Source organism: Argiope bruennichi, chromosome 9 (genome assembly GCF_947563725.1).
Source record: "Argiope bruennichi chromosome 9, qqArgBrue1.1, whole genome shotgun sequence".
NCBI classification, from domain to species: domain Eukaryota; kingdom Metazoa; phylum Arthropoda; class Arachnida; order Araneae; family Araneidae; genus Argiope; species Argiope bruennichi.
Genome location: NC_079159.1, coordinates 88,645,383 through 88,663,976, shown reverse-complemented (window position 1 = coordinate 88,663,976; position 18,594 = coordinate 88,645,383). Strand labels below are relative to the sequence as shown.

Here is an 18,594-nt window from a genome sequence, read left to right as displayed (position 1 = left end):
TTATGATAATACTATGATTATTTTTGTAAAAAGTGTTTTGGGATATATAAATATCAATATTCATAAGTAAATCGTAGCGACTACCCATCTGGCCACTGTTGAATCTATTTTCATGCTCTATTCAATTTTTTTGTTTGAAATTCATTTCTTGATTTCTTCTATATCTTCTTCCCTATGATTGAATGGATTTTTTGGTGATAGGCGAACCATTAACCGAACATTTGTAATCATATTTTGCATCTCAATTAATTAGCTAAGCAACGCATTGAATATAGAAACGTTAAAGAAACAATCTAAAATTCTTACGCTGGTTTGTTTACATTTAACTGTTGCCGTTCTACGATAAGTAATAAGAATGATTTCTGTTCCGCGTTAGTTACCATTATATATAAATGGAGATAGATTATGTAATCACTTTATTTTATACTATTAGTAGGTATCTATTAGTATTTGAGTGATTGGAAGACACAACAAACTTGGCCTTTTAATGGTTGTTTAACTTGTTTCTTTAATCGGGAGTTTGATTAATCGTAAATTAAATCTAAATTCCTAGCTATTATTTATTTTGTAATAAATTCTGAGAAAAGCAACTGCGATTCAAAATAGTGTCGAATTTCCAACCAGATAGCTATCTAAGGAAGATGGTTTGAGTGAGAGGGGTGTGGGAAGAACGATTTATAAATGCTGTTAACCTAATTATGTAATAAATTTGTAAAAAATACAAATACTACTAATTATAAACTATTTATTTTTTATAAAGTGTTTTTCGTTCCGGTTCCTATATACTTCATTATCTATGCTTTGTTATCACAATTTTTACAGGCACAAAGCGTCTGCTTAGATAAAATTGTGTACAGACATAAATGCCGCAAAGCCGTGATATATAAAAGCGTATATATTTCTAGAAATTTACTAAAATAATAAAAATTATTATAAAATAAACATTTACACATAAATGAAGTTATATATGAGTCGTAATCATTAAATAAATTGACCAATTAACACTTTCTAGGGCCGTGGGAAGTATGCTTCCCACCAAATTTATCAATCTTTGTATGAAATTATGTAGGTTGGCATCAGTTTTGACAATTTTTTTTTACAAAGACAGAAACTTAGATGCTTCAGTTCTTTATCTTACACAAAATGATGTGTCTTGATTTGTTACTTAATTATTAATTAACCAAATTAATTAATTTAAATTTATCTAATAAGCAAAATGAATCCCTTTTCTTATTCTAATTTCAAGCCTAAAAATATTTTAACATAATATGACTAGAAAAAAATGGCCCTTTAAAGGGTTAAGAAAAGAAGGGCCATATGTACAACGCCTAGAACCTAAATCCAAAATTTATGTAAAAATAATAGGGGTGGTTCAAAACAAAATTCATTTTACTGCTTAGTGTTTATTAGAATTTCCCTTCAAGGACGTCAATCACTATTTTAACCACAAAGTATGCTTGGTCATTATTGAGAGCTTCGAATTTCTAACACATAAATTATATATATAAAAAAATCAGCATCTTTTAATACATTGAGTGACATGACACCCATATTTAGCTGACAGCAAGTTGTTATTCAGTATAGAATTTAGTGAGACTAGCGCACGTTATGTTTAGTTCATATCTCCTTGTTTTATCCCATTGTTCACCGTGTGAATTCCCTGTGATTCAGCACCTAATATCTAATTAGATATTCTCTACTACAATTAAGAAATAGTGAAGAAGTAAGCATCTTATTAGATAGTGGCCCGAATTACAGGCAGGATTCATGGCAATCAATGAATCAACAAGTTATGTCAAGTTTCTAAGAAGTTCTGCACCGAGTATCATTACTTTCTCGTATGCATAAAGGAATGGAATGTAATCATCTACGAATTGTACTTCGAGATTTTATGTTTCAGATCATCCCCTGTTAGAAAAAAAAAAAATGTGAGTTCAAGGCTGTATTTCTAACAAATTATAAACCAAATTGCTTGTAATATCAGTGTATCATCTTTATTCAATATATATTGCTCTAATATTAGTATGCGCAATTTTTTGTTATTGAGATGATATTTTAAAATAAAAATAACACGTTAATTCGTTTGTCTTTCTTTTACTGGTCACTTTCAGCAGTATACCGATGAAATATCAGTTTCACATAAAGTAAAAATAATTATTATCCAGGTGCAGTCCAAATTCTGGATTTCTTACTCTCTGAATCGATAAATATAAATCTAATTCCCAAATTCCACTTTAGAAAAAAAAAATTCATTCAGAAATTAATTATATCGGCGATATTATAGCAGATAGTAGAGCATTGTCGAACATTTATAATGGGATTATGTATTATTAGTAAAAACCAATGGGAGTGGTTTCTACAAAACTTTCTCGCCTACTCTAAGGTACGGTAATAAAGTTGTTATCCAGAAAAACGATTTGCATGGCATTTACGTACAATAATTAGGAAATATTAACCTTTAGTTGGATGTAAGCATTTTTACTGAATCTATCTTGTGAACCTGGGTGAGCATTTTAGGCAATTAAACCCTGGCATGAGTAGCCGAAATGCCCACAGTATCTGAAAGTGTTAAATCAAATCTCAAAATTTGATAGGTGCCTGCACTATAAATGTTAAATATGTGTACCGAATTTTATCCATCTAGCTCTCTTCGTTTTGTAGTTATCGTGTAATTTAGATTCAAAGGGACGGACAGACAGATTTCCTCAGAATAGATTTTGCTCAAAATTTGATAGAAATCTACACATTTAGTGCAAAGACCGTATACCAAATTTCATCCGTTTAGATCAAAACGTTTTTGAGTTATCTTGATAGACGGACGAATAAATAGGCAGGCGTAGTAACAAAAATAGGGTTTTCGAATTCAGAGAGATCTAAAACGTGGAGATTCGTTAACATTTTCAAGTTCGAATTTTTTGATGACTGCAATATTTTCTCTATACTTCATATACGAGAGTAAAATTATTGAAATTTTTGGATAAGAATAATTCTCGTAAGACAGCATCGGTAAAATTGTTGAACAGAATTTATTGAATAGATGCACAACTTGTAGAAATTCTTTATATTCCATACGCAATTCTCTTACTAAAATTATTCATTACCTATTTATAAATAGAATTTTTGTTCTAATCTTTTAACAAAAGAATGACTTTCGAGAAAATTTATTATATTTGTACATTGTTTTTATTGATCAAGCTGAACTTTCAGTTCTTATGAATACGAATATTTTTAATTCGTAGAGAATAAAGCCTTTAAAAAAATTTACGCACTTTTGTTTCATTTGACTTCTTTTATCGATATAAAAATAAAATTTCTTATTCGATTTTTATTCATTTCCTGATGTGTTAGAAATGTTTTCTATTTGTACTTTTTTTTAAGACAATAAATTATTTTGATATTTTCAGGATTTAATTATCAATAATATATTAAATTTATTTTTGGTTCCTCACGATTGGCGTCATCTGTTAGTGAATTTGAGAACTTCATTTCAAGATTCCATGATTTACTATAATGAATTAAAATTGAAAGATGAAAATGTAGAAGATAATTGTAAAAATTACTATTTCTTGCTAATTATAAAATTAATAATAAAAATGTATTTTAAAAATCAGTTTTATTTAAAAATTGAATTTAGCTTGCTTAGAGGACATCGTGCTTTATGAATTGCAATGTTTCTATTTGCCTGTTGTGAACGGAAACAAATAATTTTGTGGACTCCTGTAGTGAAACCATAAATTCCTTTTTAGCAGATTTTTGAGAAGTTATATATATATATATTTGCCTTGTTAATGCTACTATTTCAAAATCTGAATACGCTCTCGTGCATAAATGTGTGTTAATATTCTTAATTATTTGGAATTATGTCAGATTTTTTTCCACTTTATTTTCAAGAATTTTCAAATGAAATAGAAATTACTTTTAAAAACTGGTGTTATTAATATAACATATGAGAAAATCGGAACTTAGCAAGTTCAATGTTTATATTAATTTCAAAAAATTTCTTTCGGAAACCGGAAGCTATTCTCAGTTTTAATTATTTTAATTTCAAAATTCAATTAAATTTAAACCTGATTGTTTGAATCCAAGAAATTGTCATTTTATATTTATATTAGCGCTTTAGGTTTTTTTCCTATTTATAATTAGAAAGGAGTTTCTATTCCCTTAGTGGCAATGATTGTTTCTTATATAGGTTACGTACATATAAAGAAATCTTTGGAATTCTATTTTAGTTTAATATTTTTTTACATACGTTTCTATTTATCATACTTTGACTGTAAATAAAATGCTACTATTTTTGCTTATCTTAAGTTAAAATGTTTTTGTTTCCTAAAGATTTATTTATGATTACAAACAAGTTAAGTTTTTAAAGTTTTTTTTTTTTTATATTATTATTTTAAGGTTTTTATTTACTTACATTAGGTTATTTTTTTTTTTTCGAATTGTAGACATAGACAATTATATGATTTTAGTAAAACTGCAGTAACTATACAATAATATGTTTATACTTACAAATAATAAATGACCCAACTGCCAATGACGACCAACTAATTCACCGGAAATTTTGGCTGTGTTAATTTTACTTAAAATTCTAATGCATAACTCGATGTTCACGATTCCCTCAACAAAATATTTTTTAGCACTTTTTGTGACAAATTTGGGCAGTGCCATTTTAATAGCCTTAAAATTGCTTCCATTTAACGTATTAACTTCCTAACGGATTCAAGCTCTATGACATCATAATACCATTAAAAACGCAGCTATTCTATTTTCATCTAGCATTTAGATGAAAATAGATAGCATTTTAAATAGCATCTAGATAGCATTTTATCTTGTGACTTTCTTATTCGTAATGCAAATTGTATAAGTAATAAATAGAATCATTCTTTCTTTCTTCCACCAATGGGAAAAATCATGGAATTAAATATTTGCCGAGCCAATGGAAACGATTTGTTTTCACTGTTCATTTGAAGCTCATTTCATTTCCACTTGAATTCCATTGCGAAAATGGAACGCATTATTGAAATTATGCAAAATTTAGTGAACAGATGAAAATTGCTGGCTCAGGTGTCGTTCTAGTCATCTGACTGTGTTTCAACATTACGAAGTCCATCCCAAAATAACCTTAGTGTTGCTTTAAACGGGACGTTAATATAGCTAAACTAAACTTGAAATATTCAATAAAAAATTATTATTACGTCGTAGTAAGTATTTATATTGCACTTGATAGTGAAATAGTGACAAAAAAAAAAGGAAAAGTAAGGTTTTAATTAGTACCAAATGATTTTAAACACTATTATTTGTTAATTCTAAGCTTAGACAAACCGTTTATGGCAACACTAATGAATAGTGCCGGCGTCCTAGCATAGGGGCAGCGCGTCTTCGCCGTGTTCTGGGCGTCCTGGGTTCGAGTCCCGGTACGAGCATGGTTGTTCTTCCTCCGTTCTATCTGTGAGATGTGTGAATGTGCCCCCCTGTAAAAAGGGGTTGTGCAAGCGAATGAGATGTGTGAGTAGCTAAGACGTACTCTTGGCCCTAGTTGGCGCTACTAAAACAAGAGACGCTCCCTTGGCTTAAAATCGCTGACTTCGTCAGCGAGCTTGTGCATGGCAAGTGCCATTATAAACAACAACAACTAATGAGTAGTAGCGCGATTTGCTTGCTTTATATGAGTAACGGAAATTTTTCTGTCTGCTAGCAATCATCTGCATATTTAAGCAATACACATGTTAATACTGCATTGTTTTTAAAATGGTACTGGGATTTCCAGTCATATCAGATAAAGAAAGACTAAGCGAAAATCTGCCAATTTGAAAAGAAAAGCTACTGTCGGCTAAACGTGAAAAATTGACTCAATATTTAGATATTATAGATATGAACAAAGCATGTTCACATCGCGGGGATTTGAGTTTTGAATCGGAAGTAGGCTGATCGGTAACTGTATAATGAATTGAAATTAAAAAAGAAAACCCTTCAAAGTGCACGTTCTCATCCTTTAAAGCTTATTTAGACCAAATTCTATATTCAAGGACCAGTAGTTTGCTCTGCTATGCTCCAACACTTATATAATGGCATCCTCTTTTATCAGTAGTAGAGATATATCAAACAACGAATGTAAAAGCTGTCTGAGTTAATTTTTATTTCACAATAGTTATGCTATTATGATGTTAATCAAAGAAGATGCGCCAATCCGATTTTGTAATTCGTTAACATATCTTGAAGAGTAAAAAAAAAAGGATTCATGTCACAGAGCTTTAAGTTTTTTTTTTTTTTTTGAAAGAAATGCAAGCAATGAAGGAGATGTTATTTATCTTTCGACTACGATACTTCAACTATAAAAAAATGCCATTATTTTGTCGATAAAGTTTATATATAAAGTGTACACTTTACAATGGTATAGTAGCCAATTGCTTCAGAAATGTCTATTTATAGTACTTGTATTTAAAATAATTAAATTTGAATTTTAAGAATTTTTCTCCAATTAGTTTTAATTGGATACTCAGTATATTACCTTAGTTAATAGATAATTCAAGACAACTTACTAATTGTTCTTATTTTTTTCAAATTATTTAAATTTTATGCTAAATATTTTCCGGGTTTATGTATTTTGAGACTAAAGCGTCTTGCAATTAGATTTTTTTTCTTAAAATAGTTTAGCCTTAATGTATTCTAAAATAAAGCGCTTTTGTTAACTAGAGGGAAAATCGTCTGACAATTAACTTCCTTAAGAGGAAATGAAACATAAGAATGTTTTTATGATGCATTGAAGCAAGTTTCCTTTCGTAGAACTTTTAATTGGTTTGTTTTAAAGAACAATTTGTCCAAGTTTGGAGAATAGTGATATATTTACCAAATAAAATTGATCGTTTATAATTCTTACTGAAAAGAATTACCTAATAAGAAAGAAATTCGATTATTTGTTTAAAAATACGACAGGATAATAACGAGCTGGAAATACGAACAATTACTAAATAAAAATATCGTTTGGCCTGAACATTCACAGACAAAAATAATTTCTATAGAACAAAATAAACGAATTTTGCGATAATACGTGATCGCTTTAGTGTTCGAAGGTAAAAATAATTCGCATTTTGTTCCATTGTTTCAACGGGTTCTATTTTCATATGAGGACGATAACCCTGAAAGATTTTCTTGTACAGTTAAGAAAAAGTGTTCAGGCTGCCTGAGCTCATAAAACTTTTTTAACTGGGTGAAATGGAAATAACATTCTCGCATCAGTTCCCTTCTCCATCTTGTTATCTGAAGCTAACTGAAATGAATCTTCACTGATGTGTGAAGCAGTAAAATGAGATTTATAAAGTAAGGGTTATGTAAGAAAGTGGAGTCATCCTGTCAGAGAAAAAGAAATTTCATTTCATTCGTGACATACATTTAGGGACTTGCGGTTTGAAATGTGCGAGTCTTTCGTACGCTAACATTGCAAAAGCATTTTTATTTAATAGTAAACGCGTTGCTGCCGAAGAAGAAATAATTTTGGAAATATCGTTTGAAATTTGAAATAGTTATCTTTTTTAAGTAGCAATGATAGAAAGAATATTTATTTCCTTGCGACAGTGAACAAATTCATTAAAACTGAATAATATATAAAGGTGAAGTATAAACAATATTTATTCTATTTTTTTTAAACTTTAGATATAATAATTGTACAATTCCTATAACCATCGCGCAAGTGCAAGCAATAATTTGGCAAAGTCTAATTGTAATTGGATGAATAGTACGGCATTGCATAAAATACGAACAAACGAAAATTCATTTTTATATATTAGATTTGCATTTTTTGTACAAAATAATTACAGACATATTATCCTTCTCTGGATGAAACTGAATATACATTTTACCTTCAATATCTTGCATGAATTGAACTTTTTTATTTTCAATTTCAAGATTTTGATATTTCTCTGATCTGAAAAATAAATGCTATAATTGAATATAAAAATTACATATAAATACTACATAAAAACTGTTATCCTGATGATTCATAATTTCATCAAAAAGGCAGCATATATCTGAAACCGAAAGTGGCATCTAATAAGATCATTAAAAGGGGAAACATTTAAACGGGTAATATGTAATTTACATGACGAAGACTATTCCTTTCAAAATTAAGAAATCTATGAACTAAATTTAATTTACAAAAAATAGTAGAAATAAAAATTAGAAGGATATGAAAGTTTTCAAATCTTTGTACGCAGTGGAGTAAATTTACTTGACGTCACAGGCCATCATCTACATGTCCCTATGCGCAATGAGCTTTAGAATTCAATAAGTGGAGCGCAGTTTATGTGTATCATGTGATCAATGATTCTGTATTTACCTGTGCAAAAGAAAAGTTTTTCTTAGTTGTTTTATCATTTTTGATATTTACAAACAATGAAAAAAAGAAAAATAATTGTAATTATTTTTTAAAAACGCAAAGAAGTTGGGTGGAGAAATTTTTAGAACCTTTTTAGTACTAAAAAAAGTTTTTGTTCTATATTAATAATAAAACCAAGAAAATAAAGATAAGATAATAACCAGAGGGAGTGGTCTCTATAAAACTTTCTCGCATGCACTCTAATAAATTTATTACGTCATAGAATGCCTTGCATGGCATTGGTACACAATAGTTGAAAAATATTAACTTTAAGAAAAACTTTTTTTACTGAATCTATTGCGTCACCCTTGGCAAGTTATTTGGCGATTAACTCCTGGTTAATAGTATCCAAAAATCGAATTTTAGACACGCTTTTCTCAACAGATGGAAACTAAAATTTGACAAAACTGCATTTGTAGTCATAAAATCCCATACCAAATTTGATATATTTGAGTCACTCCGTTTTTGAGTTAACGTATTTACATGTTTCTAAAGGTACAGATGGCCAGACAGTCAACCTTTTGTTAAATTTTGCTCAACTGCTTTTTTTTTTTTTTTTTTTTTTTCCTTAGTTGAATTTTGCTTTTGGAATCATCGCATTTTCTTGTCGCTCAGATTACAAGCTGACAGACAGCCAACTCTTAATTGCATTTGGTTCAAAATTTGTCAGGTGTCTTCGCTATAAATATTAAATCTGTGTACCGAATTTTATCTACATAGCTCTCTTCGTTTTATAGTTACGGTGTTAACTTATATTCGAACAGCCGGGCAGATGGGACTTCCTCTGAGTAGATTTTACTTAAAATTTGATATAAATCTACAAATTTGGTGTGAAGATCGTATACCAAATTTCAACCATCTAGCTCAAAGCGTTTTTATCTTTGTCACTAACAGATGGATATTTTCCAAAAATGTGTCGCATTTTTTTTTTTTTTTTAATTCGAGGAGGTCTAATACGTGAAGTTTCGTCAAAATCTAAAGTTCGAATTTTTGATTATTATTTTTACTTTCTCTATATTACTTATACGAGAAAGTAAAAATAATTATCTTCCTTTGAAATAATTATATTCCCATTAATTTCCATGAGTTCTAAAAACAATTCTTAAGCCTCATCTATTTCAAACATTATTCTGCAATTTTTTTAAATAATTCAAAGATATTTTTCCCCATAAATATTTTTATTATCAAACTTTATCAACTGGTACAAATTTGCAATGCAAACTACATACGTGCAGTTTACAATCGTAATCTCAAAATTTATAAAGCTTTTGCAGATTCCAGTTGCACAACATAATTGCATCAAATTATTCTTTAAAGCTTCAGTAAATTTTCCTGTCGATTTAAATTAAATTAGTGTTTTTGGTGCACGTAGGGGAGTAAATTTACCTGATGTTATAGTTCAACATCTACAGGCATTTTTTCGCAATGAGTTTAAGAATTCAATAAGTGGAACACATTTAATGTGTATTTTATGATCAAGGATTCAATTTTTACTTGTGCAAAAGAAAAGACTAGATACTAAAAATATAACGGCGAAACATAAACCTTATAATCATTTACAGATATCTCCATAGTAGAAACAAAAGAATATTTTAGAATTTCTTTTTTTATATATATTTTATAAAATCGTAATAAAATAGAAAAATGCTTTATGATACTTGAGTTATTTTTAATCCCTACTGATACAGAAAATCCCTTTATATTTGAAAATTCTTCCATGAAAAATAAACAATATATGCTTGACTTCCATTGTCAGTGTCTTTTTCTGGGATATTGTATAAAAAAGACAATTTTTAACCTCGGACTTGCCCTTAGTTTGACATTGATTCGAATGCAACTGCTGCAGCATTTTTAACATTTTTTTCCTGCAAAATACGTGAAGTTTCCGCTCCAAATTCTTAACTGGAGACTGAAACAACTGACTTACAACAAGAATGATACGGCAAATCATGTGTCAGAGTCGCCAAATTCTCACTAGAAGCATTGTCTCAACAAGCCAAAGACAGCGCCTCATGCTATCCATATAATTTATAGCCCATAACTCCTTTCTAAAGCATTCAAATGCATTCGCTCAATCGACGTTGGCAAGTATTTTATTGTTTTCTCACGCGCTTTCGATGCAGGTCTTCCCCTTTCTTTTATAAACCGAGTCAACTGAGAAATTGAAATCTTCTTGTTTTGTGTCTGTTTTCTTTTAATAATATTTTCTACGCAACAATCGCTGGGTCAGTGGGTTACTGAACTTGTCTATTTACAGCAGCGCCCCCTAACGGGCCGGCTCTTTTTTTTCCCACATGGAAGATGCAAAACGGCGATTCCTCTGATAAGAATGATCTGTTGGGAAAGCATTCTTTTTTCTTTCCTGGGCACGTTCTTTAACCCTATTGACACGCGAGTGCGCTCTTTTTTTCCCGTTCAGGAGATGCTCTTGGTTTGGAGAGTGGACTGAGCTTTGATTAACTTGAATGAGATACTCGAAGTAGTCAATGCATTCAATTGGAAATTTTTGAGACATGCGGTGCGGGATTTTTAGTCACAAACAGATCAGGTGAGATGTTCTTTTTAAAAAAATGTTGTTCAAAACAGTAAATTTCAGATTTTTAGCTTTTATTATATACAAGATAAAGTTGTCTTTTTACAAATTTCGATTATTATTTTTGTTTTGTTTAATATTTCTAAATATTGATAACTTATTTTGTTTATAAAAAAATGTTCTGCATTTAAATAGAATTTAAGGCGAATATTAATATTGATATAACACAAGGCGAATATTAATATTAATTTAAATACAATACAAGGTGAATAGAAAATATTAATTTTTTTTTTTTAAATCTGAATAATTCAAAATTTACCGAATACGTTTTTTTCGAATTCAGATTCATTTATTTAATCGTTATCTACATTTAATAAAAAGTTAAAACTTCTCTGCTTATATGTCGCCTTTTTCCATGTTTTTACAAAACTGTTTATTTCATTCGAATTAAATTATTCCCAATATTTAGAAAAAGAAAAAAACATACTAATTACATAATTGATTTGATTCCGATATATTAATTTTATTTTGAATTTATTTTGTGCAATTTCTATATAGATTCTATAAATGAATATTTCAAAAAAGAACTTTGCTTAATTTTTTTTTATCTTAGATTATTTTGGATTTTTTTTTATTTACAAACGTAGCAATGTAACCGAGAGAAAAAAGAATAAGAATAAAAGTAAAGAAGAGTAAGAATAAGTATAAAAGTATAAGAACAAAAAAAAAAAATTGATTTTTAAGAAAATGAATAAAAATAAATCCTTATTTAAAAACTTTAAATATTCATTTGATAAACTAAAGTATATTTATAAACTGCATTTGATATAATTTCAATTTATCTCCTTAAATAAAAATAAGATAACACACTGAATTATAAATTATTTGAATGGAATAATTTTTTTAAAAAAATTGTCTATATAGTTCCGGCAATATGTTTTCGCTTCTTGCATTGTCATCAAACGATTTCTTTCGAAAATATATTTTCTGAATAATATTGGAATGCCAGTCCTTTAAAATATTTCCTTTATAATTCCTATAATTTATACTTCCTATGTAATTTCCTTTTAAATATTTGTATTTATTATTGTTTGTTATTTACTCTTTAATATCAATGGAGGAAAATTTGTTTTGAAATTAAAGAATAAAATAAATTAATGCATTTTATTCAGAATATCATAAAACTAATTAACTTTCATTTTCTTTTTCATGAATAGTACCATACTCTTAGTTATAATTAAAAAACTCGTATCTTTTGCAATTTCTTAACTGACGAAATGTTTAAAAATTATCTGGAAAAAAACTTAAGTATGCTTTGCAAGAATTAGAATAATTTTATCTTTGCAGTTTGACCTGAAATTCCAAAATGTCAGCGATTTCAAAAGATGGAAAATATTTAGTAGTTAAAAGGCAAATGCTACTTGAATTAAAAATTTCGAATTAAAAAAAATTGACTTTGAATTAACCACCCATGTCCTATTTTAAAATTTTTATTCATTTTTTAAAATTTATTTTTTAAGTTTCCTGCATCAGATTTCAAAGTGAAAATAACTCAATGGTAAATTAACTAATAACTGATGGTAATAACTTTCCAGCTCATTTTGTAACTGTTTTGAAATTTTTAATATTGACTGAAAAATAAGTCTTTACTTTTATAAAATGCTAACATAAAGCAAATTATTCAAGTTTTAAATTATTCCTTATTATAATGAAAATGAATATGGGTTTCACAGAATAGATTTTATCTCTAGGTTAATTTTTTTTCTTCATAATGGATAGGTTATAATAATGTAAAACACGAATTTTAAATTCCTTTCTTGTTTAATATTATAATTAAAATACAATAAGCGTTCAATAAAAACGAGATATTGCTTAAAACTGATGTATATACAAAAAAGCCAAAATGGCACGAGAAGTATCAAATAAATTTTGATTCACTTTAAGAATTGTAAAAGTTTTAGTTATTGACCATAAGAAATTTGTCAACACTTTTATTTTTGATTTTAAATTTTATTTTCTTCATTTCATTTTTGTCATAATATTTCACTTCGAATTCATGTATAAAATTGAATAAAATAATAAGTAATCTATTCTCCACAGAATTTCTGTATTCAAAGGATACTGATATTTCATAAAATTTTATAAAAAATATTAGAAATATTTTAATTAAGTGATTGAAAATATTTTATCTCAATCACTAAACTAGCCCGATGGCGTTCAAACAGCTAATGAAGATCAAACATCAATTTCGGTTGATTTTTCAAGAATTTTACTGTAAATATTTGAGACAAAATCTACCCTGGAAATCTACCCCAATAACGAATCTTAATTTTTAAATTATACTAGCTGCCTTTGGTGACCAGCTGGTTCATCGGGAATATTTGTCTTGTTTTCTTCAATTAATATCATATGTTTAACTTGAAGTTCAGGATTTCTTCAACAACGATCTTCTAACCATCAAATTGTTATATATATTAAAGCTAAAACTATAAAGATTCTAATAGCCTTATCCCTGTTTTATTTATTTGAGCGTAGGAACTATCTAAATGGAGTCAAATCTCATGACATCGTATACTATTGAAAACATAACTATTATATTCTATTGTCTTCTAACATTCGTGATACGTTATTTTTACTTCCCTGTTTTTTATGAAACTACACTGATATTTACAGAATATGTACCTCTACTTTTAACAAAAGAGCCAAACGATTAAATATTACATAAAACAATGAAAAGAATTTGAGTTTCAGCACAACGCTCAAAACTATTGTTGAAAAATATGCAAAAAATATTCAAAAAATTCCCAAAATTTATAAAAAGTTGCATGGCAATTAATTTAGTATAACTAAACATATTTTTTTATTGAGATTTTAAAATGACATAAGTCATTTTTGTGCTGTAACATTTTCCGAAATTCTCTCGGAAATCAGTCAAGATCTCGAATAATATCCAATTAATTAAAATTCTAATTTTTTTTTTTGAAAAGATGACTTTATGGGGAATATTTTTACTCTTAAAAGTGTATATGTGCTAAATATTGTAAATAAAGCCCTGGACAGTTAGGTCTAAGCAGATAGTCATTCATAGACAAGCATTCTCTTCTATTATTAGTGGAGACTGTGATTCCATAATATCTAGAAATTCTATATTAACAAATTCTATATATCTAGAAATATCTAAATTCTATAATAATAAATTCTTGACAAACAGTATCAATGCCTTGTTAACTTATATTAAATCGCCATTTTGATATAGCTTAGAATGTTCTTTATTATATTTTCTTGTACATTATTTGGAATTTAAATTTATCACAGTTTCAAACATTTTAGTTGCTGCAATTACAAAATTACTTCAAAAACGTTCATTTTTTTAAAGTTGGATAATAATTATAAAAATTAACACAATTTTGGAAAATATTTTTATTTTTGAAATAAATTTTATAAAAGAGTTAGCTCGTGACTGTGATGTCATAGTCATCTGACAAATGTAATTATGCATTCTATCTAACACCTAATTACACATTGCCTGTCATTATATTCATACTTATTTGACTCTTGCGAGATAGGCAATGGATTTCCAAATTAAATTATCGAGATCAACTTGATATATAGTATATGATCAAGAATTATCTTTAATATTTGCATTCAAATAAAAATGAATTAAAAAAATTTTAAAATGATTTTTTTTACCAATATCTTTGTTCTCGATTTTTTCTTTTTTGTTGATTATGTTTGAGAATATATAAATAAATAAAAGCGCTCTTACTTTCAGTTTGTACGAAACAGTAGGATTTTAGCTTTAGCATAGCCCATGAAAAAAAAAAAAAAGATAAAAATTTACATACCCTTTTGTCAAACTTTTTAAATATATAATGTTAAAGTGATCTCTTTATAATATAAGATGTTTTAATTAATTTTGCAAGAATATTGGCATCGAAAATTTTAATAATTTGAAATTATAATTAGCAGCACAATAGCTTTCATAAAGTAGAAATTTCTTTTTATAAACTAAATAATTACTCAAAAATGTGTTTCACAAAAATTGATTAAATTATATGAAGTCTATTTTACTCCTCTTCTTTTCAGCATGAAGTCTTCTTACTTCTTTTTTAATTAAAATTCTACTTTTATTCGAATCTTGCGTGTCATTATAAATTATCCCGCCTTTTCATTAAATGAAAGCATTTTAGGAAAGAAATATGAAAAATCTTTAACCGCATGCATACATAGCAGATTGTGAGGAAATATCGTGTGCGTTTTCAGGTCAACTACTTTAAATTAATTTTATCGTCTGTCATTAAGGATAATTACTAGATATATGTCATCATAAAGAATAATGAGCTTAATTTGCTTTATAAGACTCCGTTGTATTCAAAAAGGAAATTAATTGTTTGTCAAATAAGTTGGTTTAATTATTTAATGTGTGCATCATTTATGTCGTATTACAAAATTGAAAATGGGTTTCAGTCTAGGATATGTAGTGCAGAACTCTCGAATATAATTTATTTAAATTTGTCGAAAGTTAAATAATTCTTGCTTAGAAATCATAAGTCCTGTCGAAAAGGTCACAATGTTGGTGAACGAAATCTGAATGATCTGAATATGATTAAAACTAATGTAAATAAAATTGAAAATTCTCAACAGTTTTATTTTAATTCTCAGATTTTAGCTCACCTTCTTTTTACTTTTTTGTATACCTAACATAAAGAAAATACAGTAATCGTCAAAAAATTATATTCTTCATACAACGAAATATCACATGGGGTGAGATCAGGGAAAGTGGATTATTGTGGGAAATCTGATGTTTTGACTGGTAATATGAACTGTGAACAGGCGTACTCTAATCATAGAATAACCAATACTTAGCCTTCTAAAGATTGATCCCTTCGGCGAATTTTGCAAACATATAAGAGTTTCAACTTTTTCTTCTTTAATGATTATACGAAATTGTTGAAAAAATTCGTTACGAGCAATTGAATGAAATCTGACATCTTTTCCTTCATAGAGGAAATTTTTAATGCCTGTGCCAAAATGACTATCTAGGTAATGCATATTTATGAATTCATTCTCAAAAAATTGGAAGTTGTACAGTTTTATTTATTTGTAATTAGTCAGCAAAACGATTTTGGAAAAAAAAAATACCTAATTGAAAATTTTATTGAACACTGAAGAGTTTTACAATTCTATTTAATGCATTTAATAATGTTTTTAATTTATAATCAAAACGCTTTAAAGATTTTATAATTTTTTTATTTTAAACTAAATTTTTAACAAAATTATGATTTTGTTATTAAAATGACATTTTTTATTCTCAATTTTTTTAAAACGATTATTTCGCTTTCGTCATTCGAAAGATATTTTCTCTTTTTGGATTTTTAAAAGGACCATTTTTATTCATTACTGTAATATTTCTTTTTTTTTTTTCAATGATTCCTTTACTTTTTAAGAAATTGTTTCTTCCTAAACTTTTCCATTTAAATGAAAAACTAAGAAATTTTTAAAAAATGGTTTATAATGTACGAAAAAATCATACTTGGGGAACAAAAAAAAAATTCTTATGCAGAAATTCTGATGTTGAAATTCTTCAAAGGAAATTGCAATTAAATCTTTGCAAAATACAAGTTGCGGTGCATAAAATCATCATCTAAATTCAAGTAAGTGAGTAGACAAACTGATATGAACTAAATGATAAAACACAGCTTCATTTGATGAAGGTAAAAACGTAAAATGATCCCTGTCAATCGAAATTTGAAGAATATTGTTTACCGTGTAATGAGTGATCAACGCATTATAATTAATTTCATTTCTGTTTATAACTATTGCTTATTTACTGTATAAAAGTTTCTTTGTTAATTTAATTTTTCTCTTGCATTAGAAATTTATTTTATATATTTTTATTAAATTCATAATTTCTTTTCTATTTTGTTGAATATCGTTTTCTTTTCCAATAAAATTATTTGAATTCGTTAGAATTAATAAAAGATTAGAGTAAGTCAAAGTTAAGTTGTGCTGAAATGTTTTTGAATTTCTAGTCTTTTTATTAGTTTTATTTTATTTATTAAATTATTTTCGATTTTTAGAAGATAGTTAAGGTGGGTTTTTTGAAAAATTATGATTTTTTTTTGTTTACTATTCTTAATGTTTGAATAAGTTTCTTTATAAATCAGTTAGAATTTTGTTTCTAAGATTATTGATTGGGAAGTTACACTGATTTTTTTATTTCCATTTATATGTATTTTAAGGCTATTTTACATTTTTAAATGTTATTTTCTTATTCTAATCTTTGACAGAATTTTCTTTCGAAAAATCTCTTTAAATTAAAATCGAATGCAGATTTTTTGATGAAATTGGGCATTATAATTTCTCAATATATTCTTCAATTTCTGAATTTTGGAATAAATAATCTATTCATTTAGAAATATTTTGGAGTTGTTTTAGTGCTTGACAATGTGAAAAAAAATGAAAATTTTGTGTTATTTATCAATCGAACTCCGATATTTAAACAGTGGATAAGAATACATCTTAGTTTTTAGTTCAGCAACTACATAATATATTTCTTAAACTGTCTTCAAATTTTATGCTAATTATTTAATAAATCTCTAAACTAGAAGATTTTTGCTTCATACCACTTTTTAGCCAAAAAAAGTCCTTTTTTTTCCCAATTTTTTTAAAAAAAACTTTTGCCATTTAAATGGTATATTTTGGTTTCATAGATGTTTCTTCAGTCTTTTTTGTCCAAATATTCAAAAAATATAACTATTTTTGGGCATTTTTCAAAAACTTCATCCTAAACTTAGTAAAACACCTTAATAAATAAAATTAATTTTTTTACTGAAATTCTTTTGAGTTCGTAATGCTTTTAAATATTTCTATTTTATATTTATATAATTCTATATTTAAAATAATTAGAAAAAATAATGAACCAATCACCTAGTCTCAACCATTGGTCCGATTTCGACAATTTTGTTTAGTATGAAAGCTCATGACTTCTAAATCTATCATCAAAGGTCGTTTGCTCTCCTTCACTTTCAATTTCCAAAAGAAGTAAAACAAACTTTGTTGCGCATTTTCTATAGAGAAAAGCCGCAATTAAATTCCCTAGTCATGAGCTGATTTAGATAATTTTTATTTCATATGAAAACGCACGAGACATCGCAGAGGATTACTTGCTCTCTGCCACTTTTCATTTTCTCCATTTCGAGAAATATTGAAAAAAAAATCCTGCCAAAATAACAATTCTTAAAAATCGGACTAGTTCATCAATTTTCGGAACCAGTTAATTTTGCAACTTTGAAGTGTAACTGACAATCAGAATGCTGTATCATTACTGTGCAAATTCATTTTAAAATAATGCCTTTGTTACTTTTACTTATATTATTTTAATTATACTTTCATTATGTGTAATTCATCCAAATTGATTAATATGACTAAATTAGCAATTTCAATGACCTTATTAACTGTAATCTAGTCTATCAGTTTTGATGAACTTTGAAATAACGATTTGAGCGAAATGAAAGAGAGTCTATTTTAAATTGCAATAGCATAAAATTTATAGAGCATTCCAAATAGTTTTAAGTGTCGAACTTGGCTGGCACATCAAAAAAGGGAAATCCGTCCTTATTAAGGGATTAACTTATATGTTGACTTAAGTTTGCGAAAAAGAAACTCATTTTGAAATGTTTTAATATAC

At 27.5% G+C, this 18,594-nt stretch overlaps 1 protein-coding gene across 3 annotated transcripts in view; it reads left to right on the top strand.

Moving 5' to 3' along the window:
• The window catches only part of LOC129984809 (uncharacterized), a 99,636-nt gene that overhangs the window by 2,711 nt on the left and 78,331 nt on the right, over positions 1-18,594 (top strand). Inside the window, exon 1 of one of the 3 annotated variants that reach the window (XM_056094770.1) lies at positions 10,712-10,919. The exons of the other annotated variants lie outside the window; for them this stretch is intronic. Within the exon in view, the coding sequence (XP_055950745.1) occupies positions 10,885-10,919 (35 nt within the window). The 5' untranslated portion in view covers positions 10,712-10,884. Of the gene's footprint in view, positions 1-10,711; positions 10,920-18,594 lie in introns of those variants that run through there. 3 annotated transcript variants of the gene reach the window in all.